The sequence below is a fragment of the Streptopelia decaocto genome, assembly GCF_964273445.1.
Source record: "Streptopelia decaocto genome assembly, chromosome: 2".
Taxonomy (NCBI): domain Eukaryota; kingdom Metazoa; phylum Chordata; class Aves; order Columbiformes; family Columbidae; genus Streptopelia; species Streptopelia decaocto.
The window spans coordinates 142,757,954-142,785,789 of record NC_138655.1 but is presented as its reverse complement, the minus strand read 5'-3'; the positions used below and the strand labels follow the sequence as shown (position 1 = coordinate 142,785,789).

The 27,836-nt window shown below is 37.6% G+C and overlaps 1 protein-coding gene across 7 annotated transcripts; it reads left to right on the top strand.

Moving 5' to 3' along the window:
• Positions 1-159: 159 nt before the first annotated feature.
• NSUN6 (NOP2/Sun RNA methyltransferase 6) lies at positions 160-27,793 on the top strand. Of its 7 annotated transcripts, XM_082045812.1 has the most exons (14): positions 634-1,247; positions 2,882-2,955; positions 3,960-4,034; positions 4,261-4,369; positions 5,124-5,279; positions 6,910-6,989; positions 9,197-9,306; positions 11,655-11,808; positions 13,424-13,505; positions 15,896-16,015; positions 18,769-18,913; positions 20,735-20,883; positions 21,811-21,936; positions 25,602-26,491. In XM_082045812.1, exons 4-14 carry the CDS (start codon positions 4,295-4,297, stop codon positions 25,812-25,814), a joined length of 1,410 nt encoding a protein of 469 aa, XP_081901938.1. In that variant the 5' UTR covers positions 634-1,247; positions 2,882-2,955; positions 3,960-4,034; positions 4,261-4,294; the 3' UTR covers positions 25,815-26,491. The 7 variants fall into 7 exon arrangements, with proteins under 7 accessions (XP_081901942.1, XP_081901938.1, XP_081901941.1 ...); XM_082045816.1 differs by lacking the exons at positions 634-1,247; positions 3,960-4,034 and adding an exon at positions 160-623 and having other exon boundaries at positions 25,602-27,793; XM_082045815.1 differs by lacking the exon at positions 2,882-2,955 and having other exon boundaries at positions 634-1,231.
• Positions 27,794-27,836: the final 43 nt, after the last annotated feature.

The following is a 27,836-nucleotide window of genomic DNA, read 5'->3' as shown; positions in this document are numbered from 1 at the left end:
CCGAAGAGCACGAACCCCGCTCTGCCTTAGCGAAGGAACCTCGAGGCACTTAACGTGCAGGAGGGGTGGAAGTACAAAACCCGTTACTTTAATCTACTCAGCAGCGTTTAAGGTTTCTCATGCTAAAAGGAAAAAAAAAAAAAAGCGCTGTCAGCAACGTTTTGTCATTTGTCAGTTGTGTATTGAACTTCTGGCCTGAGCTACTGCAGCGTCACAAACTCGTTGCTGTCCCGTAGCACAGGGACACGCCGCTCCACCGCAGGCTCCTGCCGGCAGCGATGCGGGTGGTGGTTCCGAGACGCCGTGAAACCGCGGAGCAGGAGAAGGACCTTGCGGCACAGCGTGCTCTGACCGCGGGGGAAACCGCTGCGGCCGCACGTAAGCGGGGACAGGGCGGGTAATGGCGCTGCTCACCCTGGGCGGCCTCCGCGCCGGCTTTCCTGCCGCCCTTCCCGTGCCCTGGGAGCGCCTCCCGACCCTCGGCCCCGCTGCGGCGTGTCTGGCTCCCATAGTAACAGCGGAGCCGGCACCGCCCTGCCGACCGTCAACCAATCCCCGGCGGCCGCAGAGGCGGGACTTCCTGCTACTGCCCGGAGGAGGCGGGACCGGCCCTTCTAGCGGCGGTAGGTGGGGATGTGGCGGAGGCCGCAGCGCCGCCGGGAGCGGGTGGAACGCGGCCTGGCCCTGCGTGCTCCGCCCTGCTCGTGCTGTCCCGGGTCCGGACGGGGCTTGTGTCTCCCTGGGTGTACGCCGGGGCTGAGGGGCCAACGGTGCCGGTAGCGGAGCGTCCCGCTGAGGCGCGCCGCCTCCCGGGGACCCCGGGCCTGGCGTGAGGAGCCTCGCAGGCCCTGGGGGAGGCTACCAAGAGAGAGCTGTTCCCAGCTTCCCCCCCGCCCTCCCTTAGTGTTTTCAATAAGGGCGCGATGTGGGAATAAAAGAGAGACCCCCAAGTCCTGCCCCCCACAGCAATAAGCAGGCTGAGTTTTCTTCCTCCTGTGGGAAAGGGTGGGGAAAGGAGGTTTTAAAGTTCAGGCTTGCTCGGCATCTCTGGGCGCTGGCTGCGTTTGCCAGCTTGCAGGGCTTATAGCAAGATCAAAGCCCTGGCCCAGCATCGCATCCCCCGCAGCTGCTCCCAACAGAGGCACAGGGAAACCTGTGAGGAGATGGTGAACAGGGGGTTATGCTCCCTCAGGGGCTCTGCTGAAGTCAGTCAATCCTTTCCTGGGGCAAGGTATACTGTGCAGCAGGTCTGTGGAAAAAACAACAAAACAGCTCCTTTTGGTTTCAAACCTGCCTCCTGCTAGTTCTGTTTGAAGTCCAACTCGTGTTTGAAGAGGCACTAGGCAGTCTCCCTCATCAACTTTTCTTTCTGCCACACCTGAATTGATAAGCTTTTATCACATTCCCTCTCAACTGTGTTCTCCAGCCTGGAAGATTGCAAACAGTTTAGTTTTTCCTTATTTGAAAGCCATTCCCTATCCCTTTCCCTGAAGCTACATTGCATCTCTTCTGGGATACGGGCACTGCAAGGGCATGTATGCGGTGCTGAAGCTGCAGGCTGTGTGCATGTGCTCTGAGCCTCCAGTTGAGTGGTTTTGAGATTTCCAGCCTGCTCACAATAGTTTTATTCTTTTGACTGCTCTTTTTAACGGAGGAATGGCTTTTCAGTTGTGTGTTTTTCCTCTCCCTGAACTAAGCACAATGATAGTGGGTTTCTTGTATTTGACATTTGAATGCATGTGTCGAGTTCACATGCCTTACAGTTGCTGTGACAGAGCAGCTCTTCTGCAGTAACGTTTTGTACCAGGCCCTGGGAACTAGTCAGGGTCAAGTCTTAACTTCTCTTGTTACATGTTTGTCGATTTCCTGAAGTGTTCATGAATTGTGGTTAAAAGCACATGTGTAGGATCATGTTTCTGCATGGCATCTCTGCTGTCTACACTGGGAGGAGTACAATCCCTGTTTTTATTCTTGTTTTTCTGTTGGCCCTCATTTATTGCAGGCACTGTAAAATACTTGCTGTTCTGCTTAGAAGGATGATGGTCTCTAACACATTATAACTTTTCTATTTTGATATGAAATTTTCAGCCATAGAGATCCTGCATTACATAGTTGTCTTGTTAATTTGTATCGTGGGACTAACACATCTCTTTATACCTCATTTAGGGACCTTCATTGCAGTTCTGTCTACTGTGTGTGGTGGTTTTGACCAAGAGTTCATGGTTTTCACCACCCATTGTCTCATATTTCATGGTAGCACTCAGTTGCATTTTAAAAATTAGGTAGAAACAAGTCCCGTTCCCAGCATGCTGTCAGATCAGTGGCTGGTTATCCATGAAGAACTAACTGTGATTGTGAGATGACCTCAGTCATTCAGTGTGATTCTGCAGTTACCATAAAATACCCATTTAATGTCCTAAAAAGATGCCTTCATAATGTTAGTACCAAAGTCACTTGTAGGGTTCATAAATAACACATATTTCTACCAATTTCTAAATGTCTGCTTAATTCTGTTCAGGATTCCAACTCTTCAAAAAATTCACAAGTGTGTGGTTTTTTTAAATGCTTGTTTATTGTATTTCTGAAGAAAACCTTTTCAAATGTGAGACAGAGGGTTGGGTTTTGTGGTTTTTTTTTGGTGCTTTCTTTTTCCCTGTAATGTAGGCATGCTAGGACAACAGCTCAGAGGCGTAATATGTCACATTGTCTGAAATGTTAAAACAGAACTTTGTTAATTTTGGTTGTAATATGAACTATTATACTGTTAGATTTAGTAGAAATCTCAAGGTAAGGCCTTTCAGGCACTTTGTTAGATTCTAAAAAGAATTAATTTGATTCATAAAAAAATATTTAATTCCATTACAGTTTATTTCTTTCAAAGGGTGCTAATTTCGGGAATAAGGCTTTGAAATTCCTACCCATGAAGCTGAAAGTTGCCTTTGTCTGGGATCAAAAGTCTAAAAAAGATTACATTCTTCTAGCATTAAAACTTCAGCTGAATCTGAAATATGCATATATATGTATAAAATATTTTGAGGGGTTTTGTATGATAAAAGTGACAGACTCTTATTTAAATAGAATGAATACCCAGCTTTCTGATGTTTGTTCTTCAACTATGTTTAATCCAATGAAAATGTAGTATTTTATTATTCAAATTTCCTTGTTGTGGACATGATAAACTTCACTGACAGGGGCCATGTTCTCACTTTCCCTCCATTTAAGTTAGTGTAAACAAATTATTAAATATTTAGGAAGTCTCATTTCTGACTGAAGTGTGTATACTCTTTCAAAATACAAGCAATATAAGAGTGGGCAGATACAATTTGGGAAGTTAACTGTATTTTATTACCTACAGAGAAAAACAGAGAATAATTACAAAGAATAAAAGCTGCATCAGTGCTGAGCTACAGCAGGGACTTTATAGTTTGGCTTTGCAGAAGGAATTAAAGCAACCTCTGGAAATTTCCTTAATTTTTAACCATGTAATCTTTCACCAGACGAAGATTTTCAGTGAGAACCACCAGAGCTTCTGTTGCATTCATGTTTCACTAGTCTTGCTGTGAATTAAACACAGACTCAAGAGAAATGTGTTACTTACAGTTCTTCTTTAAATTTTAAGTATATATGGAAAAAATGAGAATCATTGCCCACAGTCATGCACATGTCCCCCTGTTATGAAGTTGTAATAATTTGAAGTATAGAAGAAACCTAAGAAGTTAAGCTTGAGCAGAAGAAATCTGATAGGGAAAAATTAGAAAATTATACCTTAAAATGAACAGATATGATGATGTAATAGAATAAGAAATTCAAAGATGGGACTTAGAAGAGTCAAAACTAGACTCTGTGAGGAGCCTTTGTGAGTGAATTCTTGGACTAAATGGCAAGATGTCCCCAAGGATAGCTAGGGGAACTTTAATGAGACAGGATTTAGAGGTGGTGACATTTTCTTCACGTTTCAGAGACTGATACAGTAGCCTTGGAAGGTTTGGCTGGGAACGACATGACAGCAAGGAAACCAGTAACCTCACTGTAAGGTGATTGCAAATACTAAACATGTTAATGAACATATTCTGAAATCTAATTAACAGTAGTGCTACAGTCATATCCTGAGCAATATTTGGAACTTTGAGTACAGTAAAATTGCATTATTAAAGCAGAAGAATCAGAAACTGCAGCTTAGTTTGTGGGTTAATCTTCTGTTACTTTTATAAATTTATAGACTGATAAAAAACACTTAAGAAGATATTTTGCTTCTTTCAGTTCTTTACCAGCAGATTTTAAAAACTAAAGGAAGATGTCTTTTTTCCCCAAAATCTCTTTCCAATGTGGGGTTGAAGAGTATCTTACCAAAGTTTTCAGAAACAATGAGGTATGTGAAATAGATACTACTAATCATCAACAAATATTTCTTAACACTGTTAATATTGCTTTGATTTAATATTTTGTGTGACTTTACTACCTTACATTGTCTTTGCATTAGACAAAGATTTTTATATATAGTTCTATTTAAAATATAAAATTATTCTTTATGCCTGTTGGCTCAAAGTAACCTAGACATATTTAAACTAAAAGTAGCATAAATCTTAGACTCCAGTTCTGGATCCCACTGAAGTATGATCACTGAGAAAATGAACCACTTCTCAATCACATAATATTGACAAGAATTATTCTCTTATCCCAGTGTAGAACCAAAAATCCTATAGACAGTGTATGAATTCCTAATGTCAAAGGACAAAAAAATGATGGTTTTGTGTATCAGAATAAGAGTTATTGATTCATAGTTTTGAATCTTCCATCTTCTTGCGACTGTTCTTGGTACAGCATCACAGAGCTCACTAGCAGTTACTTTAGGTACTTGCTGCTGCCTGTTTACAATGATCTTGCTAATACAACTGTTTTTCCAACAATACCTTTTCAAGAAATGTATGTTTTTTTTTACTGGAATTAGGCCTCCAGGCATAGACATTACTCACTATGGCCCACCACACAACCATATTCCTCCATTTCCACAGAATGGATATTCAGTGGGTTTTGCTTTTTTTTTTTTTTTTTTTTTTAATTTCACTGAGCATGAGGCTGCTTTGTGAATCTCTTTAATATAAAATCTCTTCTTTCACTTTCAGCTTGTCACTGCTTTAGGAACCCAGGAGGCGGAATGTAAATATCAATCTCTGTTAAGTCGTCTATCTCATCCACCAAGTTTCACCACTGTTAGAGTTAATACCCACTTGGCCTCAGTGAAAGATGTGAAAAAAATGTTGTTTGAAGAGATCCAGAAGGTTTGTGGAATTTCTTTGTTACAGCAAAAACAACAGGCCGTTTTATCTTTTGCTTGATTGTGAGAGCTTTTCATTACTGGAAACTATTCCTTAATATATGCCTGCTAGTATTAACGTTATGCAATCATATTGATTTCCTGTCAGCATTAAATGTTCAATGAAAATTCATTGTCTAGCATTATTCCTCATCTAATATATCCAAGAAAGGCAATAGCAGAGGGAAAAGAAAATAACTCTTTCATATTGCAGATCCAGACCTTAGATAGGATTGGGGTACTACTGTAGTAAATACTCTAAAGGCATTGTAAGTCTAGAGAAGATGGTAGAAGGAGAAAAAAACCTGTAGTTCAGAATGTTTAGAACATTTTTATTTAAGATTAGAGGAGAATGGCTCTGTGTCTCATTGCACAAACTGTTCAGGCAAGTAAGAAAATCTGTATATTTTAGAAACTGGAGCCAGAGTGATGCTTTGCAGCTGCTGTGTTTTCTTTTTTTAACCTGTTTTTTAATATTTATATAATTTTTTTATTTTTACAGACCTTAATTAAACAGTTATTTATCTGATAATATGTAAGCCATTATGTTTAAGAAGTATTTTGAAACTCTATCCTAGATTTTCACTCTGTCTAAAAAGACCTAGTTGTTCGTTAAGTAAATTATTAATGCTAGTGGATGTGCAGGGAGCTATTGCATGACAGGAGCCAAGACATTTCTGTGATGCAGAGGTAGTTGACAGTATTCTGCTGGCTGGAATGGTAATGAGTTATGCTAATTTCAGTTTGATTGTAGAAATCTGGAAATATGTATTGCAGAATGATATTTTGCTTCAAGGGAAAATGCTTTGCTGAAAACTGAATTAAGACTGGCTTTTCATAACCATTTTGAATTGTGGTTATGTTAGAAAAGGAAACCACATAGAAGTTTTTTTAACAAAAGTATGCTCTTGGATTGTTTTCTTAAGAAAAAATACTTATTTATCAGATGCAAACTAATTTATGATTTTGCATGGTTGAAGGTTATATTTTAGAAGGCTCAGGGGAAAAAGCATCGTCTTTTTAAAGTTCAAGTTGTAAGCTGTCATTTCTTCAACTATATGCACAGCTCAGCTCTCCGTACTCAATGAAAGCTAAGCTGAAAAGAAAAATAACAAGTATTACCAACCTGGCCTATTAAGTAAGACAGGCAATACATTAGATTTAAACAGTGTTTTATAATTAATAACATCAAAAAGATAACACAGACTAGACCCAAGCTTATCTGGTGGTGTTACTGTGATTTGATGATAACTTGACACAACCTTCTTCCAGAAGAAAGCAAAAACCAATGGTAGGGTTTGATGGTGGTGGTAGTGTCAGAACACCGTTCCACTCCCTGAGGTCACATATTAGTGAATCCCTTAGTGGCCTTGTTATTTTTCAATTTATTAAAAGTTTAGCCTTTTAGAGCAGTATTTTTTAATGGAGTATCTCTTTATACTCTATTTCCCATCTTCTTGTACTGTTTTCACTACATTCGTTTTTTATACTCTACAGCTATAAATTATGAATGGAAAATTGTTTTCAGTCTAATTAAGTACTCAAATGCTATTTTTTTTAGAATTGCCTAATAATTATGTTTTTTAATGAAACAGCAATTTAAAGGATTATGTGTTCCAGTTCTTGAGCACCCAGAACTCCAGGACATCTTATTAATTCCTGTCATTGGACCCAGGTTTGAAATTTTCAGTCTTTAGCCTTAAAATGCCATAACAAATATTTTATTTATAGACTTCTTGTTAAGCAGTTATGATAACTAACTCACAATAAAAGAAGCACAACTTCATATGTATTAAGACCTAGTGGACAGTCCATATCCTAACTAGGTGAGAGATTTAGTCCTTAAAAGATGTAAGAAAACATAGAGAGAGTTCTCTCCTTATTTATGAGATTAACTTTTTATAGGGAAAATGTAACATAAGAACATCCTGTCTGGCAATCCAGGTAGATGGCAGATAGAAGAACTAAACTTCTGTGGGGGAATATAGAACTATAGCTAAATACAGGCAGAGATTTCTGCCACTGTAATCAAGTCCAGAGCAAGACTTAGGGAGACTGGATCAAAAATACTGAGAGGATTCCTGAATCAATTTTGTCCCCTACAAAATGACTATTTGTTCTTCATTCTTAAGATATGTTTGGATATTTCTCGTGTTGCATCTGTGTCTGCCCCTATGGAGGTTCTTCAGTGTTTTACTGTATTCAGTTATGGACATTTTATTTAAAGTATCTTGTTCATAATGGAGACTAACCTACTTCAGATTCAGTTTATATTGTGATTAGGGAGAGATTGCTAACAAGTAGTACCGGTTCGTAAAGGCTGTACACTCTAAAATAGCATTTAACACTTTTATTTATTCTTCATTCATTTAATTCTCTTTGGTAGCATCTTTTTCTGAACATTCCGTTCTTTTTGTATTCAAATATATTTGCACTTCCTCACAATTCTTACTGGCAAAGTTCCTTACATCCGGTTCTACATTTATTATAGAAGTACTTAGCAGTTGTTAAACACCACAAATCACTTCACAATTGTCTGGCGTAGGAAGGGATAGAGGACTATTATGCTCCATCTCACAGTATCACAGTATCACAGTATGTTTGGGATTGGAAGGGACCTCAAAAGATCATCTAGTCCAATCCCCCTGCTGGAGCAGGAACACCTAGGTGAGGTCGCACAGGAACATGTCCAGGCGGGTTTTGAATGTCTCCAGAGAAGGAGACTCCACAACTTCCCTGGGCAGCCTGTTCCAGTGCTCTGTCACCCTCACTGAGAAGAAGTTTCTTCTCAAATTTAAGTGGAACCTCTTGTGTTCCAGCTTGATCCCATTACCCCTTGTCCTATCATTGTTTGCCACCGAGAAGAGCCTGGCTCCATCCCCATGGCACTCACCCTTTATATATTTATAAACATTAATAAGGTCCCCCCTTAGTCTCCTCTTCTCCAAACTAAAGAGACCCAGCTCCCTCAGCCTTTCTTCATAAGGGAGGTGCTCCACTCCTTTAATCATCTTCGTTGCCCTACGCTGGACCCTCTCCAGCAGTTCCCTGTCCTTCTTGAACTGAGGGGCCCAGAACTGGACACAATATTCCAGATGTGGTCTCACCAGGGCGGAGTAGAGGGGAAGGAGGACCTCTCTCGATCTACTAACCACCCCCCTTCTAATACACCCCAGGATGCCATTGGCCTTCCTGGCCACAAGGGCACAGTGCTGGCTCATGGTCATCCTGTTGTCCACCAGGACCCCCAGGTCCCTTTCCCTACACTGCTCTCTAATATGTAATCTCCCAACCTATACTGGAACCTGGGGTTGTTCCTGCCCAGGTGCAGGACTCTACACTTGCCCTTGTTAAATTTCATTAGGTTATTCCCCGCCCAACTCTCCAGCCTGTCCAGGTCCCGCTGGATGGCAGCACAGCCCTCCGGCGTGTCGGCCACTCCTCCCAGCTTGGTGTCGTCAGCAAACTTGCTGATAGTACACTCAATTCCCTCGTCTAAATCGTTAATGAATATATTGAATAATATTGGCCCCAGCACTGACTCCTGAGGCACTCCACTAGATACTGGCCTCAGTATAATTTATTTGTATTCCTATGTCAGGTTCATTATAGTGGCAGAATGTGTCAGTGTGTCAGAATCTGGTTAATTTTGAGGACTAGTTTCCTTCTTGGCTCGCTCATTTGATTCTTCTGAGACTAAAATAAATCTTTTAAATGTAATACATAATAGTTAACTGTGTTTTCTATTATGTTGTGACAAACTCAGTATTTATGAACTAGAGTTTACTTGGAGGGTATTTTGTTTGGGGTTTGTGGTGGTGGTGTTGTTTTCAGTATACTTTTTTTTTTTTTTTTAAGCTGAACTACATATTGTATTTTTAGGAGAGATTTAAAAAAACATGCATCTGAAGTCATTGTTGGAGCCCAGTGTGGATATGCAGTTCTTCGAGGAGCACATGTTTATGTCCCTGGAATCATATCTACCTCAAGATGTAAGACTTATTTATATACACTCAGTTAAGTTGAAGAAATTTCACCCCTTGGTGACAGTTTTCAATAAATACTGACACTTTTTTTTTTCTATTCACAACTGAAATTTATCTTATAGTTGTAATTTATGGTAAATATATATTTTTTTAAGTTCTTCTGGTGTTTTCTGGGAGATAAGTGGATGTATGTTTATTATTTAATAGATATTACTTCCAGATATATTATTTCTTCATTCAGTCACAAAGGCACTCACCTTCATGATCCTGTCAGATTCTGTGATACAGATCTAAAAAAGCAGATTTTTTTTCTTTTAATTCACTGGTGATTCATTTTGATATTGTTTAGTAAACTAGTAAAAAGGGTTTTTTTTGTATTGGTGAGAAAAATCTTCAGTTTTAATGTCAGATTCTTAAGAAACAGAAATTTTTGTTTCAGTGTTTGTGAGGCAAGATAAAAAAAATGACATATACATGCTTAGTGTTCAGCAGCCTATTTATTTTTTATTTAAAGGTCAAATTAACTTTATGTGAAACCAGTATAATTTTGGATGATTCACCTCATTATTCTATTATGATGAGATCTACTAATCATCATGGTTCTTATTATTAAACAAAGTGAGTCAGGAAAGCATTTATCTAGCCACTTAACTTCATTCCCTTCCAAGAAAAAACCTTCAAAAAGTTTTAACCATGTGCTTATGTCCAATTCACTGAATAGGAATGTTTTTTCAATCTAGGACTTGATAATGAAATAAGTATATTGCCATAGCAGTTGTTCAAACTGCTTATTTAGGCAACCTCATAAATATTCAAATCACTCTTTGAGTCATCTAGTGATTTATTATAATTGCTGCATGTAATTATGCATGCAACATCAATTCAAAGAATGAAAAGATACTATAAAACTTTAGGAACACTTCAGGGGAATTGCAGATAGGAAAATAAAATAAAAGGGGATGCTACCCACTTGAAGCCAAATATAAAAAAGCTGTGTTAAGCACAGATGGTCTAACTAGGAAAAAAAAGAGTACAGGCAGAACACACATTTAATCACTGAACTTGCAACCCAAATGAGGGTAAACTAATTATCAGGGGGCTTTGAGTTTAATTTAACTAATCAAACTCTAAGCTTTATGTTTATGGAATGCCAATATAAGCTACAAAAAGCTTAAGAGCTTTTCAGAGTACTAATGCATTTTGAAAGGATGGTTGTTAGCAGAGAGTAAAATAAAATCCATGCAAAAATCACTGGCAAATATGCTTGATGGAAGAGTTAAATTACTGCAAGTTTTTGTTCAGTGAAGTTTAAGCAGACAATAGTACTAGGCTATCACATAATGTTTCATGTCACATTGTGTAAAAAGAAGCTACCAAAAAAGTACGTTTAGTGGCTCCCCAACAAATATGACCATTTAAGAATTCCAAGGCATTTTGCATATTAAGAAGGCCACTTGGAAAAAAATTATTCCTAAATACAATTTAAAGAATTCGTGGGAAGCTGAACTGTCATTACTCTTGCTTGTCTTATCTTCTGGTTGCTCCAGCCAGTCAGACATGTCAGAAATGTAATTTTAGAAAACTGTATATTGCTGTCAGTGGAGGCCTTTATTCTTAAGGATATTTTTCAGCCAGTCAGTGCATAGAGTTTGTCTGCTATTCTACAGAATCACCTAAACCATCCCCCTTTTCCATCTATATTTGTTCTAGCTCAGAAAGTTTCAGTCCCCAGGACTACACTTCTAGAGTTTGGTGTATATTTACATACTGATCTGGAGGGGTTTAACTGGAGATGTAAAACTCTATTAGAGGATTATTGAGAACAGCAGTTGCCTTAGAGTGAGGAGAGCCACACCAGAAAAATTGTTTCAACAAGAATATATAATCACTTGTATCAAAGCAATAGTTAGGGAAAAAGCAGCTATGGCTATGTTCTACCTAGCTATTGAGAGGTCATTAGGCAAATTTAGTGTTATTACCTTTGTACCTTAAGTGTGAACCAGTGTTTTTGGATGTACTTACATGCTTGGAGCACAAATAGAGGACTGAATCCTCAAGAGCTGCTTAAAACTTATGGGTGAAGATTTGTCTGGCCTCTTAAAAACAAGACAAGCTGTCTGATTTGTAACCTTGTGTCTCTCAATAGCTCTCGTCTTCAGTAGCCATCATTCACCATGTACACTGTCAAGCCTAATATAAGTTAATCTTTTTCTTTGGTTATGTTAATCAAGTTTAAATTTTGCTATAGTGTAGGTGTTTAAGTAAGTAGTCTACTGAGGATCCTAAATTATTTGGTCACTACTGTCTTGTCAAGGATAATATTAATCTCAAAATTTCTGTTCTTCTTTGCACAGTTATGAAAGCTGGAGATCTGGTCTCAGTGTATTCAGATATTGAAGGGAAATGTAAAAGAGGAGCCAAAGAATTTGAAGGAGTCAAAGTTTTCCTTGGAAATGGGATTTCAGAACTGAGTCGCAGTGAAATCTTTAGTTCTAGTTGCCCATTGAAGTAAGTCCGTAGTAACTGCAATCTACACCTACAACTGTACAAAGGGAAGGAAGAAGATGGGAAGACATTTTGAAATGCTCTGTACTGTTTGTGAAACCACAAGATGGCTTTGACAGAGACCTTTGTTGCGTGTTTGGATTTCCAGTACTTTTGGGGAAGAGTTAGTTTCTGGCAATATAATAGAATTGTGCCACCTGCTGTCTTCTGTAACTTCACAATGAAGGTAGCGGCAATGTGATGGCAATTATGATTAAAGTACTACAGTAAGATTGTCAGACTCAACATTTATTTTCACAGTGGTATCCAGATACCAGTTTACTTGAGATGTAGGAAGAAATAAATGGGAGCCTTTTCAGAATTTATGTTTGGCGTATTACTTCAATAATATAGAACAAACAGAAGTGACAAACATTCTCACTGTGGCAAAATTGCATTTTGGTAAATTGTTCTGTGCCTCTCTCCAATTTGGAGGGAACAGAAGTGCAGCCTTGTTGATTTCTCCATCTCCTAAAAATATTCATGGGGGCTTTTTTTGGTGGGGCAGGGGACAGGACATAAGGCCAGACATTTAAAAAAAATAATAGCATTTGCCAAGGTAGTTATCTGTTTCAAGATTACTTGCTTTTCTATTGTATTTCATTTTGTTCCTCTTCTGTCATCTAAAACATATATGAAAAGCAGTGTAGAAGAGCATGAACATCAAATTAAGGACCAAGAACAAAGTACAAAAGACCTAGTAAAAAAGACTACATTGTCAGAGGATTCCTTATTTATTAGAGCTTAAATATAGTGAAAGTAGTGGTGGGATATACCTGTTGAATTGAAGATGTGGAATGACAGCATGTAACACTAAATATGGTGTCAGCAAATTTGCTTTCTCATGTCCTTCCTTTGTCTTGTTAGACTGTGCAGTGCATATGCAAAACAATACTAATTCTTGTTATCTTCAGTAATCTATTGTTTCCAGGCTCAATTTTGTCTTTTTTTTTTCTTGTTTTTATTGTTGTCTATTTCCTAGTACATTTATCTTAATTAAATCTGTGTCAGAACTTCATATTTAAAACTTTTAGGTTGCTTCTATGTTCAAACCTTTGTTTTGCAGGCAAATCAATGTTCTTGTAAGGCTTTCGAAATAGACTTTCTTTAGGTATTTGACTGAAATCTCAGACAGTCTAGAAAAAATGGAGGAAGATCTAAGTAGAAAATCATATGCCAGTGCCCTAGTGGATACGTGACTCGCCAAAAGCAGTTATGGCGATCACAACCATTTATTTAAATCTGTTTTTATGAATTTCTTTACATTATCAAGACTTGGATTAGATCTCAGTTTGTGTTGTGTACAAGAAAAAGAAATTTGTACTGTTTTTACTGATACTTCAGATTTATAACGTAGTATATTTTTTGTTATGATTTACCCAACTTAATGATGTAATTTTAAAGAATTATCAGATTACAAAATTGTAAAACTTTTTTTCCTAGTTGACTTAGAAGTGCTTTCAGTTTTGTAAGACTATTGTTTCAAGTTTCTATTTGTAAACATAGTAAGTTTAACTGAATACTGTTAAAAACTATAAATCTGAATAGTTGAAATATTTTTGTCTTTTTTGTTTTTCAGTGGAATGGGCGTAAAAATGATAGAGCCGGTCTACCTTAGTCCTTCGTTTGACAATGTGCTTCCTAGTAATTTGTTTTTACAGGTATGTTACTTACAAAATAAGTCTGTACAATTTGTAGAATAAGTAATATCTTCTAAGCATACATTAATACTTTATATAATCATTGTTTATTATGGCACCTAATTCACTCTTTGGATTTAAAGAAAACAAAGTGTTTAGAATGCAATCAGTACCTTCATGTAGGTGGTTTAATCACACTGTGTCTGAGCTGTGAGAAGAGACTTCAGAGTGACTTAAGAGTTACTCAAAAACTTCGAAATTCTTTTGTGCACAGGTACTATGCATAGAACTTTTAGGTTTTGGAGTCTGCCTATCAACTCCGAAATATAAGCCTCGTTCAGGGTACATCCTTCTGTAGATAATCAGGGAAATCTCCAAATACTAGGTTAACTTTAATTTGAAGAAAAAACCTGTATCTTTTTAGCCCTAATGAAAAATACTCACCTGAAGAATATAACCATGAAAAATCTTACAGTAACACAGCTTTTGCTACCTCTTAACATAAAACTACGCAGCTTCCAAAGAAGGACATTTTTTTGGGTGTAGTTTTATTGTAGAATTAAAAACTTACTTCAAGCTAACTTTTCCTTCATATCTTTGATATCTGTGATACCTATATTCCTTTTCACCTTCAATAAAACTAATTAAAAGCAATACTTAGGCATAAGAATTGGCCACCTGTGCTGTGTTGAAACATAGGATGATGAAATCACGGAACTTTCTAGTTTTAAGATGATTGGGTAAAATCCTTGATTTCAGTTTGCTGACGTAAAAAGATCAGGTGAACACCTCAGTTAGATTTCTAAGACAATTAGTGTACCAACAATGGTATTATATGATGATTTAGAAGCAGGGTTTAAAACAAAAGCTGTCCAGCCTTTAGAAAGAAAAGTTATTTTAATCTGTAAAGCAAATGTAAATTTTACATCAAATAAACCCTTGTTCAGAGATGTTATCTGAAATTCTAAGTTATCTCCTCATTTGATTGATATTACTAGCACTCAGACAGTAAGTCCTTTATTAACAGTGAATCGTCTCAGTATTTCTTTTCTCAGAAGAATCAGTCCATCTGATGAATTATTTTCATGCATATATTCTCTTTGTAATTGAACTTAATATTTTTAAATCAGCATCAATTCTGTATTTTGAAGTGGGCAAATGTTAGTTTATCATGCAATATGTTGTCTCATGGCCTGCAGTAAAGTAGAGGCCTTTTCTTCCCTCATTCAGCCTATCAGAGCACTTGCTTTCAAGGAACTTGCTTTCAAGAAATTTTAGAGAGACAGGTTGTTTGAGAGACTGGTGCACATGAGAATCTAGATCATATTTAACTTCTTGTCCACCAGCTTCTCCAGGGCCTTCCAGCCAGGCAGCCCCAGCTGGTGCTGGTGCCTGGGGTGCACCAAGTGCAGGAGTGTGCACTTCTCTGTGTTGAGCTTCATGAGGTTTCTGTTTCTCCATTTCTCCAGCCTGTGAAGGTCCCTCTGAATGCCAGCACAATCTTCCAGTTTATCAGCCACTCTTTCCAGTTTTGTATCCTCTGTAAACTTCTTTAGGGTGCACTCTGTTTATATCCAGGTTGCTAAGGAAGAGGTCAGACCCCTGGTGAACACCACTATTGACTGGCTTCCAGCTGCATTTTGTGCCACTGATCACAACCATTTAAGCTCAGCTTTTTTGGCTTTAATTTGCCATGTATAAGATTAATTATTGTTCATTTATTTTGTTAACATTGTGGCATGGAACGTAAAACTATGCTAACCAGAGACAACATATAGTAAAGACAACTTTGAAATGTTTTTATACCTTTGTGCTGAACTAAGTTAGAAGAGAATCTTGAAGAATGTTTCCATATTGTGTAAGATGCAATATGGTGCACAATTAGTGACTATTATTTCTCTTCAGTACATCTGTTCTATTTTCACAATTAATAGTGCAGTTCAGCTTCTTGGTACCTTAAATCAGCAAGTTGAAACTCCTGCGTATTGATATTATTCTTCGTCAGTAGGTCACCAGTATGTTCATATAGTACATGTTCCAATAAACAGGTCAATATAAAGTATTTGTTATATACAGAGCTGCTCTGTTTTTGTGATAGTATCAGCTTATTTTATTTTGTCTTTTAACACTGTAGTCTCTGTAGTCATGAACACTTAAACTTCAGCCATAGATAGTCATATATAGCTTTAAATAAAAAATGAGCCACTGGAGACTTCTGACATATACAGACTTTTTAATATAATCCCAGCAGTTAATTTTCTGTTCAGGACCTTACAGCAATATCACAGGTATCTTAATTGCTGAATGAATTTTTGTTTCAACAAGTTTCTCATTCCTTAATAGAGGTCTTGATACAGAACATAAGGTTTGAATTCTCTCTCTCTTTTTTTTTTTTTTTTTTCCAATGTTAGAACTTGCCTTCTGTGGTTGTGAGCCATATTTTAAACCCTCAACCAGGAGAAAGAATTTTGGATATCTGTGCTGCACCAGGAGGAAAAACAACCCATCTTGCAGCATTAATGCATGACCAGGTAAGAGAAATCATTGGGCATTTTCTGTCTTAGTGAAGAAAGTCTGACCACTGTTCATTTGCAGAGCTCAGTTCACTTAGCTGTCAGAATGCACAGATAATTTACAACAGGAAACTACTTGAACATTCTGCTTACCAGTGTATTTTGCTATATATCAGCCTTACTGAAATGGGCACAGACTATCAAATAGTCACCATCACATTTAAAAACTTGCTGCAAATTGACCTATTGAAATATCTTTGATTTCACTTTTTAAATGTTATTGATTTGTTTGTAATGGAGGAATTTGTAACATGCAAGGCAAAGTTATGCAGGAATATGCTGGATTCATGAAACTGAGAATACATGGAAATCAGGAATTACTACTGTGTGCCAGAAGAGTGCACAACTCTGTACAAAAACATATTAAAAAGTTACTAATCCAATTAACTTTCTCAGTAAAAAGTATCAATTAAGCAGTACAGATATGATCTTAGATTGAATTTCTAGTGTGAATCTGTTGTTCTAGGGTAGAAGGGCCACCAACAACAGATTCACACTAGAAATTCAAACCCAAAAATATTTCATGAGAAAGCAACAAGATGAGAAGAAACAGAAAATATTTAGAGAAATACAAAGGAAAATAACACAGAAGCAAAAAAGAATGTGGATATAGGAATAACAATTTGCATATATTGAATTGCTATAAGCAAAATGTAAAACAAAAATACAGATTATTCTTTTCTGGCAGAGAAGGGAAAAATGTGTAATGTTGCCTCTAAAAATCTGGTAAGGTTATTATTTGCATTGGAATAGGGTTCTTAGAACGTATCAGATTAATTAGAAGTCTTGCAGTTACATTATGCAGTACTTCAACAGTTGTCTGTGCATTAATGGGAAGGTACAGAGGGTGGTGATGTGAATATGTTTAGAAGAGATGTATTCAGTTCTGTGATTATTTGCTTATTGAGGTGTTTCTTTCCTCAATATGGAAAGTTTGCAAACATGCATTAAACATGAATTAGACAGACATTAGACATTTATGAGATAGATTTATAAAGCTTCCACTAAGAAATTTCAATATGATAAATAAAGGAAGTCTGTAAAATGTATATTTCTGTCACGGATACATTTTACATTTGTACTTTTTCTGTCTGTGTATGTACATTTTGTATAACTTGGTATAGTTTTTCTTTAGTCCTTTTAGATAAGTTGATTGTGCTTACCTCCAGCTGAAGTGGTAAAGATTAAGAATACAGATGTTGAGATTTTTCTGAGTGTATAATTTGAATTTAAGATGTAGAAGAAATGCATTAGTAAATTTGCACTGCTCTTTGCTTCTTAAGTTCCATTCAGAGATGTTCCATACTAAATTTTCATAGACAGCAAATTAAATCATTAACATTTCAGAATATTTGACTCAATCTCATATTTTTTGTAATTTAATTGTAAAAATTAGTTTATAGATGTTTTGGTTTTAGATGGGAAAATGAACATGTAAAATTACTTTGTATTGTTATGAGCTTTTAGATAGAAATTTGGAATAGTTAAAGCTTGAGAATTTCTTATTATCTGGATTCCAGTCCAGACCACTGTTTTTTCTACATATCTTTCAGGAAGTTTTTCTGGCAGCAGTTGCCATGGGCCAGATGGGGAAAAACTGTTGTCTTTCAGCTTGTTCTTTTTTCTGAGAGTCTCCCAGGAGAAGGACTTGTCTCTCTATATATCCACAGCACATGTGCAGCAAATCCACTGTTCTAGCAACAGACCTGATTTTCAAGCACCATCAGTGGTTGGTGTGCCAGCACCAGAGGTTGTGTGGTGACAGGGAGCAGCAGTGGCACGTGCTCGTGGGCTGCTCCTGTGAGAGCTGATTTAGCTCATGGTAGCTGAGGGCTGGACACAACATAAATCCTTTTTTACTTCTCAGTCCTAGACCTACTTATTGGCTAACATGACACACAGTCAACAGCTTATCTTTACTGAAGTTTGCTTGGTTTCAGTTTGTTTTCGAGTTAACAGATTTTATCTAGCAGATAGTGGTGTATGTCCCTTTTGATTTCTCTTTAGGAAAAGAGAAATCTTACATAAAAGGAGAAGAATATGTCGTCGTGATTCCCCTCCTCCCCATCTAAATTTATTCTAGTATTTACAGTATTTCCCAAAGTGACTTGAGTGACATCTACTGCAAGTGTAACAGTATGTTAAGAATCTGAGCAAGCCAGAGGCCTGGCTGTGGGCCTCATTTCCTCAGGACTGTTTCCTACCATCTCCATGCAAATTTAAAACGTCTTGACCTATTTTACCATATATTTGAGACTTCTACTCTCTTTCAAATGATTAGATTTTTATCTAAGTTAGTGCCCAGTAAAACAGTTCAAAACAAACAAATAAACCAAAACCAACCAGCCAAACAACAACAAAACCCAACCAACCAATCAAGCAAAAACACAAACAAAAAAACCCAACCCAACAAGCAAAAAACCTGCCCTTGTCAGAAGTGAGACATGATAGGGGCCCTTAGGGAGTGACTGTGCCCGGCAGCTAGTGCCAGTCAGAATGCACATGGTTTCAGACTAGTATCTAGCCTAATGCGGTATCACGGAAAATATGGGTGAACAAGAATTACTAGAGTGTGGATTTAAGAACAACAAAATTCTGTAGGGAAAACTAAGCTTCATTCATTACACTGCTCATGGGCGCAGGGAGGAAATCAGGAACTGTGCATCCATTTAATCCCTGTGCTCTTGATAAAAACTTTGTGTTTTTTTCAGGGTGAAGTAATAGCCATGGACAAGACAGCTAACAAGGTCAAAAAAATTAAGCAGAACGCTGAATTGCTACAGTTGAATTGCATTAAGACTTTTTGCTATGATGGAACAAAGGCACTTTCAGTTGAGAAGAGAGAGGATGGACAAGGTAAAGTAAACTGCTTGAGTAGTAATAGCTTTTATAAGAAAACAGTAATCAGTTTTGCACTAATAGTATTAATCCTGCCACAGGTCTGCAAGTCCTTGAAATCTTAGCAATACCTAAGTTGCTTCAGCACTGTGAATGCTCTTTTATTTTCTGCTCCTTTGTGATTATTTGGTTCTCCATGAAGCAAATACAAAACTCAAACTATCTGTCCTTATCACAACCAAACATGATCAAAGGGAATGCATTCCTTTTCCAGTTAATGTCAAGGATGGAAGAAACCTTAAAGGTTCTTTCATTATAATGTTTAACCCCATACTCTGAATTGTTTGACTTAGTCTGAGAAAAAAATTATTTCCTCAGAATTGCTTGGCTTTTCTGCCTCAGAATCCTCATCTGTAAAATGAGGTTATTAATACCTAACTCCCAGGAGTGCTGCAAGGTTTAGTTCATTGATGTTTGTTCAGCTGTTTAGAGGAAAGTTCTATGGAAGCAGTGTGTATTATTTTAAGCTCATTTCATTTGCTTTTCTGAAGTGCAGTATTTATCATACTGGTTCCTTTCCCATGATGGAACGATTTAAACAGTATTTGCTGTCTTGATTATTTTTAGTTTGTTGTGCAAAGTGTGCTGTTCTTTCTCACTCTGTTTTATTCCAGTCACTAGTTAGCTTAAGTAGGCATTAGGTTGCATAATTCACCTTCCTTCTTGCTATGCCTTGCCGTTATTCTTGCTTTGGAGGAATAAAGGTATTTCCTGAATAGTCTTTCTATGAACATAAAATATGGTAGGTGATATGTAGCACTTACACAGATGAAAAAGAGCTGGCTGTAATACTGAGAGATCACAAAGGCTTTTTTATACATCCCTGCAAGTAAGACATGACATATTTTGAATGTTGTAGTAATGGATCAGAGGCAGATAAATCAGATAGACTTATTTTGTAGTGTTGGAACAAGCTAGGTAGCAGTAGTATGAAGTCACTCATTTTCACTTGTGACCTAACTTGAGTATTTGAGGAACAGAAGGAGAAAAGGAGGTAAAGCATATGTATGGCTTTCTTCCTCATTGGTTACTCACAGGTACACCTATGGAGCCACTTTTGTCTTGGTGATGCTGAGCGGAAGAGTGTCTCTAGCACTAAGACAATATAAACTTTTTGGCTGTTGAGCTAGTGGGTTTCAGTTGAAAGGATACATATAGAAGTTGTGGATTCCCTTATATATGTAAGTAATATCCAGAAATTGTTCTTGTCTTCACAGCTCTTGTTTACTGAATTGTTCTGCGGCGCAGACAGCATTAGCATGCATTAGGACTTGTAATATTTCATGTTATTACGAAGTGCTCTATTTTCTACAGATATATATGCATCACAAGAAATAGTTATTCTATAGACAGGCCAATTATTATTATTCTTTAAGGCAGTCTTTATGGTTAACTACAGGCTTCTCTCTAACAGTTTGCACACTTGGTTCAGTTATGAGCTGACTGTACCCAGAAGCTCTGACCAATCATATTTCAGCATTTTTGTTTGATTACTTTACATTTTACTTTCAAATTATTAAATTAAGCTTAAAAAGATCATTTCCTAAAGGGGCGATGTATTGTTTGACCTCACAGAACTAAAATTCTTTAGTTTTCTGAGAGGTGAAATCTACGACGAGCGGTGCTGAGAGTCATCTCTTACTGCAATTACTTTTGCAGGCACTATGTGTAGAACATAAATATTTTAAGCCAAGGATGCAGAAATAGATTGTACTTATCTGTGGAGAAGTCTCAGGGAAAGAAACAGCCACATTTTACATTTCTAACTGATTTTTACAGGCGGACCTCCATTCTCACCAGAGTCATTTGATCGAATTCTTCTTGATGCTCCATGTAGTGGGATGGGACAGAGACCAAACATGGCTTATTCCTCAACTTTAAAAGAAGTGACCTCTTACCAGCCACTTCAGCGCAAGCTTTTCACTGTGGTATGTATTAATCATTGAGTAGATAAGCTAAACTGAACATAATGCTTTTGCAGCATAGAACTTAATATTGAAAGACAGTGCCTCATTGTCCCTATCTTTTCAGCAGTTAAGTGAAGAAAATAGCTTTAAGTTCTGTTGCTAGGTGAAGTCAGTTCATTGGAACATGGGAAAGGTATATGTAAGACACAGTAAATAAAAACCTTTGTATGTGTTTTTTTCATTCCTTCAGTTTCATCGGGTTTAGTTTATAATAATCACAAGGGTCTAAGTCAGGGAGCAGGCTAAAGTCTTTTCTCTGCAGCAGCATAGACTTGTATGTTCACTGCGTAGATCTCCTGTGCAGTGGTGCTGTGAGGTGCTGTATGGGACATGAGATGGAGTACAAAGCCAGGAAACCAGATTGCAGCTTTTCCTGCTAGTAGGAGTGTGCTTGGGATGATGCTGAAAGATAAGATTTCCTGAAACTTGTCTAAATCTGAATTACAGGTCTTCAAAGTGAACCACAGCTTGGAAAGCAACATAAATACAACTTCCATGCAAATATGTGGAATAGTTGACATCTAATTTCACTGATTAAAATATAGTGTATCCAAGGTTGGCAGCAGGTGATGAAAACAGAACTAATCTGTCTGGGATTTGCAGGGCTGTACAAATAACAAATCTTACAAGGTGGATCATCTCAATGGCATTAATAAACTGCATGAGCTATAATGCTGATGTGGAAAGAAGAATCTTTCTAATCCATGGGATCCTTTACTGCATTTCCTGAGAAGAATTAGTATCCTAATGCCTCTCTTAGAAGGATCTGAGTTTAATTAAGTGTTAAGTTTTTATATTATAGCTTAATGGTTTCTTGGTTAATGTTGCTTAATATGGAAATTTTTACATATAAAAATAAGCTGAAATATTGTTTATTTCTCTCTGCAGGCAGTGAAATTGCTGAAGCCAGGAGGTATTTTAGTGTATAGTACATGTACCATTACACTCTCTGAAAATGAGGAGCAAGTTGCGTGGGCCTTGAAAACTTTTCCTTGTCTCCAGCTTCAGCCACAGGTAATAGTATTTTCAGGGTACTTCACACAATCCAGTGATCTTGTGTTGGTACTATAAAGTTACATGCTATATTTACTATCAATAAATCTCTTTTTCACTGCAGAAAATTTTAACTCCTGTGGATGGAAATAACACAAGCATTTCTAAGGCTCTTTTAAATCTATTTTCATGTTTAACTGAGCTTCATTTAGGGATTGTTAAGCAGTTTCCCACTGTGTAGTGTGGTTGTTTTGATTTGTACAACAGTCATTTAAAACACAACAGGGAAAAAAGATAGTTCAGAGAGGTTAAAATTTCGCTTGCAATTGTTCTCTAATGGATATATTTTACTTGCTTTTTTTGCACATTCATAAGAAAGGTGAAAGATTTTTTTATAGATGCCACTGAAGTAGTGAAGATTTGCATGAAGGATGGGAGATAAATGGAAAATACCTTGTGTTTTGAGGAAGGAGGATTTTATATGTATGGGAGATACTTTTGCATTATATAAAGGAATGAGGGAGTAAATTTATTTCAGGCTCAGTGTCCCAAGAAGGTACCTTGTCTTTTTTGGACCCAGTGTCTACCATTAAGATGTCTGGGAGGAGGTAATATATAGGGAGATAGTAGAATTTTTCATCTATACCATATATATTTCAAAAATATCTATTACCTTTATTAGTACCTTGGAGAGAGTTTATCATCAGACCATATGCATCTCTCTTCCTCTTTGTTGATGTGATAAGTTGGGTGGGTTAGTTGTTTATCATGACAGCTTTGAGGAAAAGTCTAACTCTGATACTTGTGTAGCTTACTTACACATTGTGTGATGACTTGTATCTGTTCTAAGAATCACAGAATCATTTTGGTTTGAAAAAACCTTTAAGATCGGGTCCGGCTGTTAACCTAACACTGCCAAGTCCAGCACTAAACCATCTCCCTAAGAACCTCTTCTACGCGTCCTTTAAACACCTCCAGGGATGGTGACTCAACCACTTCCTTGGGCAGCCTGTTCCAATGCCTGACAACCCCTTCTGTGAAGAAATTTTTCCTAATATCCAATCTAAACCTTCCCTAGTGCAATCTGAGGCCATTTGCTCTTGTTCTATCACTTGCTGCTTCGGAGAAGAGCCAACACCCTCCATGATACAGCCTCCTTTCAGGTAGTTGTGGACAGCAATAAGGTCTCCCCTCAGGCTAAACAGCCCCAGCTCCCTCAGCTGCTTCTCTTCAGACTTGTGCTCCAGACCCTTCGTCAGCTTTATTTTCCTTCTCTGAACTCTCTCCAGCACCTCAATGTCTTTCTTGTATTGAGGGGCCCAAAACTGAACACAGGATTTGAGATACAGCCTCACCAGTGCCGAGTACAGTGGAGTGGGATGATCACTTGTCCTGCTGGCCACACTATTCCTTATACAAGCCAGGATGCTGTTGGCCTTTTTGACCACCTGGGCACGCTGCTGGCTCATGTTCAGCTGGCTGTTGATTAATGCCCCAAGCTTTTTTTCCTTCAGGCAGCTTTCCAGACACTCTTTCCCAAGCCTGTAGTGTTGCACAGGGTTGTTGTGACCCAAGTGCAGGACCTGGCACTTGGCCTTGTTGGAAGTTTAGATGCATCCTTTAACTGTAATTAAAAATATATATATATAATAGGTGTATGATTATTTGAAGGCTTGTAAAGATTTAACAGAACTGAAGAAGATTTGTATGTTAGGGTTCTTCTGCCTACTTTCTCACCATCTATTTACTAGCAATTTTTCAGTTCCAGGTATTTCAACTGGGATTATATATTTTAAGTAACAGCATAAAATTGTCCTCGATAGAATGACAAAGCAAAACATTACCCCTATAAACTCAAATGCAAGATTAATTCTGGGTTCATAGACTTTCTCTCACCAGTAATATCGCTCTTGCATAATGCACTAGCTTTTACACAGAAATGCCATGTCTGTAAAAATTAAGCTTTCGTGTATGGTATATTTTAAATGAGATGACACTGAATTGTTTACCCACAGCTAGTGTATAGTATCTTACAACCAGTTCCCCAGTAGTGTAAAACCAGGTGATCTTTTCCAATGAACAGGAAACTGGAATCTAGGGTTGACTTACCTCATAATCCTTTACATATTTTTCATATTCTTTAGTCTCTCGGTGAACACCTCCTCACGTACCCAATCCACTGTCTCCCACTTTCTCAGTTTGGCAGCAGATCCTGGAATCATGTTGGGTACGGAAAAAACAGGAGATAGAGATGTAGACATTGAGCTTGTAGGTGGAGGCTACTGCCTGGCAGCTGATCCTTTGTCTGTGCAGACTTACTTCCTCTTAGGAGTTTACCCAGGAGATGCTTTACTAGAAGGAGAAAGGAGAAGGTCGAGGAAGAAATTGGTCTGTCTTTGAGCAAGTTGATTGACCCTGTGTACTACCGTTGTCCCTAGACTTTTCGCTTTCCATCCTTCTATTACATTACTTCAAGTCACTACCCCCATCTCCCTTTGTATGCTATTTTTTCTCAATTTGCAACGGACGCCTCCTTCTGTCTCTTCCTTGGAAAGCATTGAAATCCTGCTGAGGGAAAGGAAGAGAAGAATCAGGCTACAAACTCTTGGCTGCCCAGCTTTACAGCACACAGCGTGTCGTTAAGCAACTGTCTCACATCACGAGCTTGACAGGGTGAACTTGTGTTAGCTCAGTATGATGGCTCAAAAATACTCTGTTGTAAGGTGCATTATAGACTGCACTAGACTAGATTTACAAAGGAGATCTGGTTTTGATATTGCAGTGCCAGCTTTTGCACATTTTATTCTATCTCTTTACCAAATGCATTGAAAGCTAGAAATCAGATTTTTTTTTCCAGGAATCAGTGTATTAAATAAAAAACAGTCAAGGCTACTCACAAGAAATGCTGAGAAAAGGGCTGTGATTTTAAGCCTTTCCCCTCTCCAGGATTTTGATGCCAAATGGCATCTTCTAAATTCAGATACCTAAACTATTCCTTTCTTTTTCTGCCTCATACACATACACATGTAACAGTAGTCCTGTTTACCTGTTAGTGTAATTACAGTGCATAGAAAATCCGAAGCTCAGGTTTTTCTGCTGCATCATCTTCCAAAATGCTGCCTCTTCAGACAGTACAGTATCCTGGAATGGGGCTTTCAGCCTCTCCAGTTTAAGTTTTTAATGGGAAAAATCCAGGTATATTTCTGCTACTGTTACTGAGTATATTAGTAACTGGCTAAGGAATCACTGGTTTTGACTTAACCATAGCTATTAGTCAGTACACAGAAGTGTTGCATCACTTAAAAGAGAGAACCTAAAACCTCTAGTTTTTACTGTCTAGTGATAACAGCTTTCTTATCATGTTTCAGTGCTTCGAGTAATTCATTGATTTAGACCTGTGTACCTGTCCTCAAAAAGTGCTCTAAACTGCTGGGCTAAAGTGGATTAGGTGCCCCACCACCTCCTCAAAGTACTTTGGACCTTGTATATATGCTTGTGTACATACTGGACAGATGAAGTCACGAACAGAAGTGCCAGTTTATTTTTAAAACCTCCCTGGGTGTGAATGATACAAACTTAACTTGTCCACGTTAACAGGCAGCTCTGCATATACTTGGCAGAATACATTGAGGGCATTTAAGAACTTTATTGATGCAATCATTTGCTTTTCTTTGTTACTAAAAAAGGAACCTCACATTGGAGGAGAAGGCATGAGGGGTGCTGGACTGTCACTTGATCAGTTGAAGCTGCTGCAGAGATTTGATCCATCTGCTGTGACGTTGCAAGGAATGGATATTAATTCTTTGGAAGATTCCAGGGAAGATGATCTGATTTCACTGGCAAACAAGGACTGTATAGGATTTTTTATTGCAAAATTTATTAAACTGAACAGTAAATAAGGAGTTAGGAATGCAACCTGAAAAAAACACCTCTGTGAGTCTAAGAACAATTTGGAGGTGAAGTGTTTCTCCTGCTGCAACGTTGCTGAGGCAACGGGCTGACGGCAGGGTTGCTATGGCAGCCAGAAAACCTGCCAGCTGTTCTGCTGGGAAAGAGCCACAGGTTGCAGAGAGAAAGTCATGGCTGGGGGAAGGGTAGGATCACTTGCACATCTCCATTTCCTTTTGTATTGACAGCAGGTCAGTGCACGGATGACAAGTGTGTTCACTTGTGCTGCTGTCTGGTCTGTCTTTCCTCATGTGAGTCGTTTGTCTAGTGCAGCAAGCATAGGAACAGGGTTTTGCTGGGAGGGGTGTAAGCCACATCATGAAATGCAAACATAATATTTGGAACTATTATAATGAATTTTGGAAAAGGTAGTTTCTATGGAGGTTTACTAATAGTTAATGTTTCATTAAATAGTGCTTCATGAAACACTGTAACATTTTACAAATAACTTTTATAAATTGATACTTAGAACCTCATTTCTCTTTTATTTTAATACAGGCAAGATTCTCTGTACACATAGTATATACACAAAATACGATTAGGCTTTGTAGCATGTCTTTTATAGCAGCATGAATATATTAAACCATCTCACTCTGGGAATGTAAATAAATATTGTTTCAACATCAAACTTCCCATGCATAAACTGTATTGGTTCTGAAATAATAGCCTATTGGACTGGCTGACAAGTGACAATTTTAAAATGAAACATTTGCAACAGAAGGGGCTACAGTTGTGATTAATATATCAAAAGACAGAAAACAATGCATAATACCATCTGAAATGTTGCAAATCACCTTTCAAACAACTAAGAATATTAACTCTTTATTGGTTAGAAAGCATCACCAGCTAAAATCATACAAAAATTGAAACTGGGGAAGCAAGCTAATGAGAACTGCCTTAAAACACTGCTCAAAGTTTTAATAATCTAAATTTCTTAAAAGTGTTAGATGAATTTGAAAATTTTGCTCCAGTTGCCAGAGATGTTCTCTGTTTGAACAGTTTTCTGTTTTCTCGGTACTGCTGGAACTGACGGTAGCACTAAAATTAGAGGGAAAAGGTAAGTACAATTCAAAACCATAAACTTACATCTCTGTGTGTTTGTTTTTTTCCTCAGTCATCAATTTCCAGTTGTTAAAAGCATTATCTTAAAAATGTCTGTCTTTACAGACATAACTATTTGGTTGGATTAAAAATAGTGATAGTCCTTTTAAAATTTGTCTTTATACTGTCAGAAGTGCTTTTGTATTTGCTGGCAATCAAAACAATTTATACAATTCTGTTTCTCAGTATTCTCATTGTTTACTTATATTTGCTATAAATGTTTTATACCATGTGTTTTTTACTGATTTTAAATAAAACAAATGGCCCTTCTGTTCTGCCAGGGTTGACTAGTACATCCTCTCTAAGGCCTGTGCTAGCAGGGTAGGAGAATAGACTTGTTGTCTACTACTACTTGGCTGCTCTTGTTGGTCACTCCTTTCCATTAACCATAACATGTCTAAAGAAGACTTAAAAGTATTTTGTTTCATCAGTAGTAGGTGAGATACCCTATTTAGAATCATGAACGCTCATGCTATAATTTACAGTCTTTTTAGTCTAAATATGGCTAAAATAATTACTTGGTAACAAAAGGGATTGTCCTTTATTGTAAGTACATGTTGAATTCTTTAACTCAGTGCTAGTAAAAACTGTTTTCTTTTTTGCAGAATATATAAATTCTGTAAACGTGTACCAGCAGACATAGACTATATACTGAAATTTGCATATGCATATAAAGTAGGGAATTTTGCCTCCAGTTTCAGTAGCAGGATTTGTGCAATGCTGAATTTGAAAGAATTAAGATTGCTGAACTTTTAGTGGAAGATCTGTTGAGACTTTCCAAGATTTCTTTCATTTTGAATAATAAACAGGCTTTTCAAGATGGTGATCTGACTTGATGTTATACGAGAAGTTTCTGGGCTGGGGGAAAGGCA

Bases quoted from the DNA above. Each gene is read 5' to 3' on its own strand.
- NSUN6 (XM_082045816.1), top strand. From the start codon at position 4,295: ATGTCTTTTTTCCCCAAAATCTCTTTCCAATGTGGGGTTGAAGAGTAT. The intron at 4,370-5,123 runs GTATGTGAAATA...TTTCACTTTCAG, and splicing joins AAGTTTTCAGAAACAATGAG to CTTGTCACTGCTTTAGGAAC. The intron at 9,307-11,654 runs GTAAGACTTATT...TTCTTTGCACAG, and splicing joins AATCATATCTACCTCAAGAT to TTATGAAAGCTGGAGATCTG.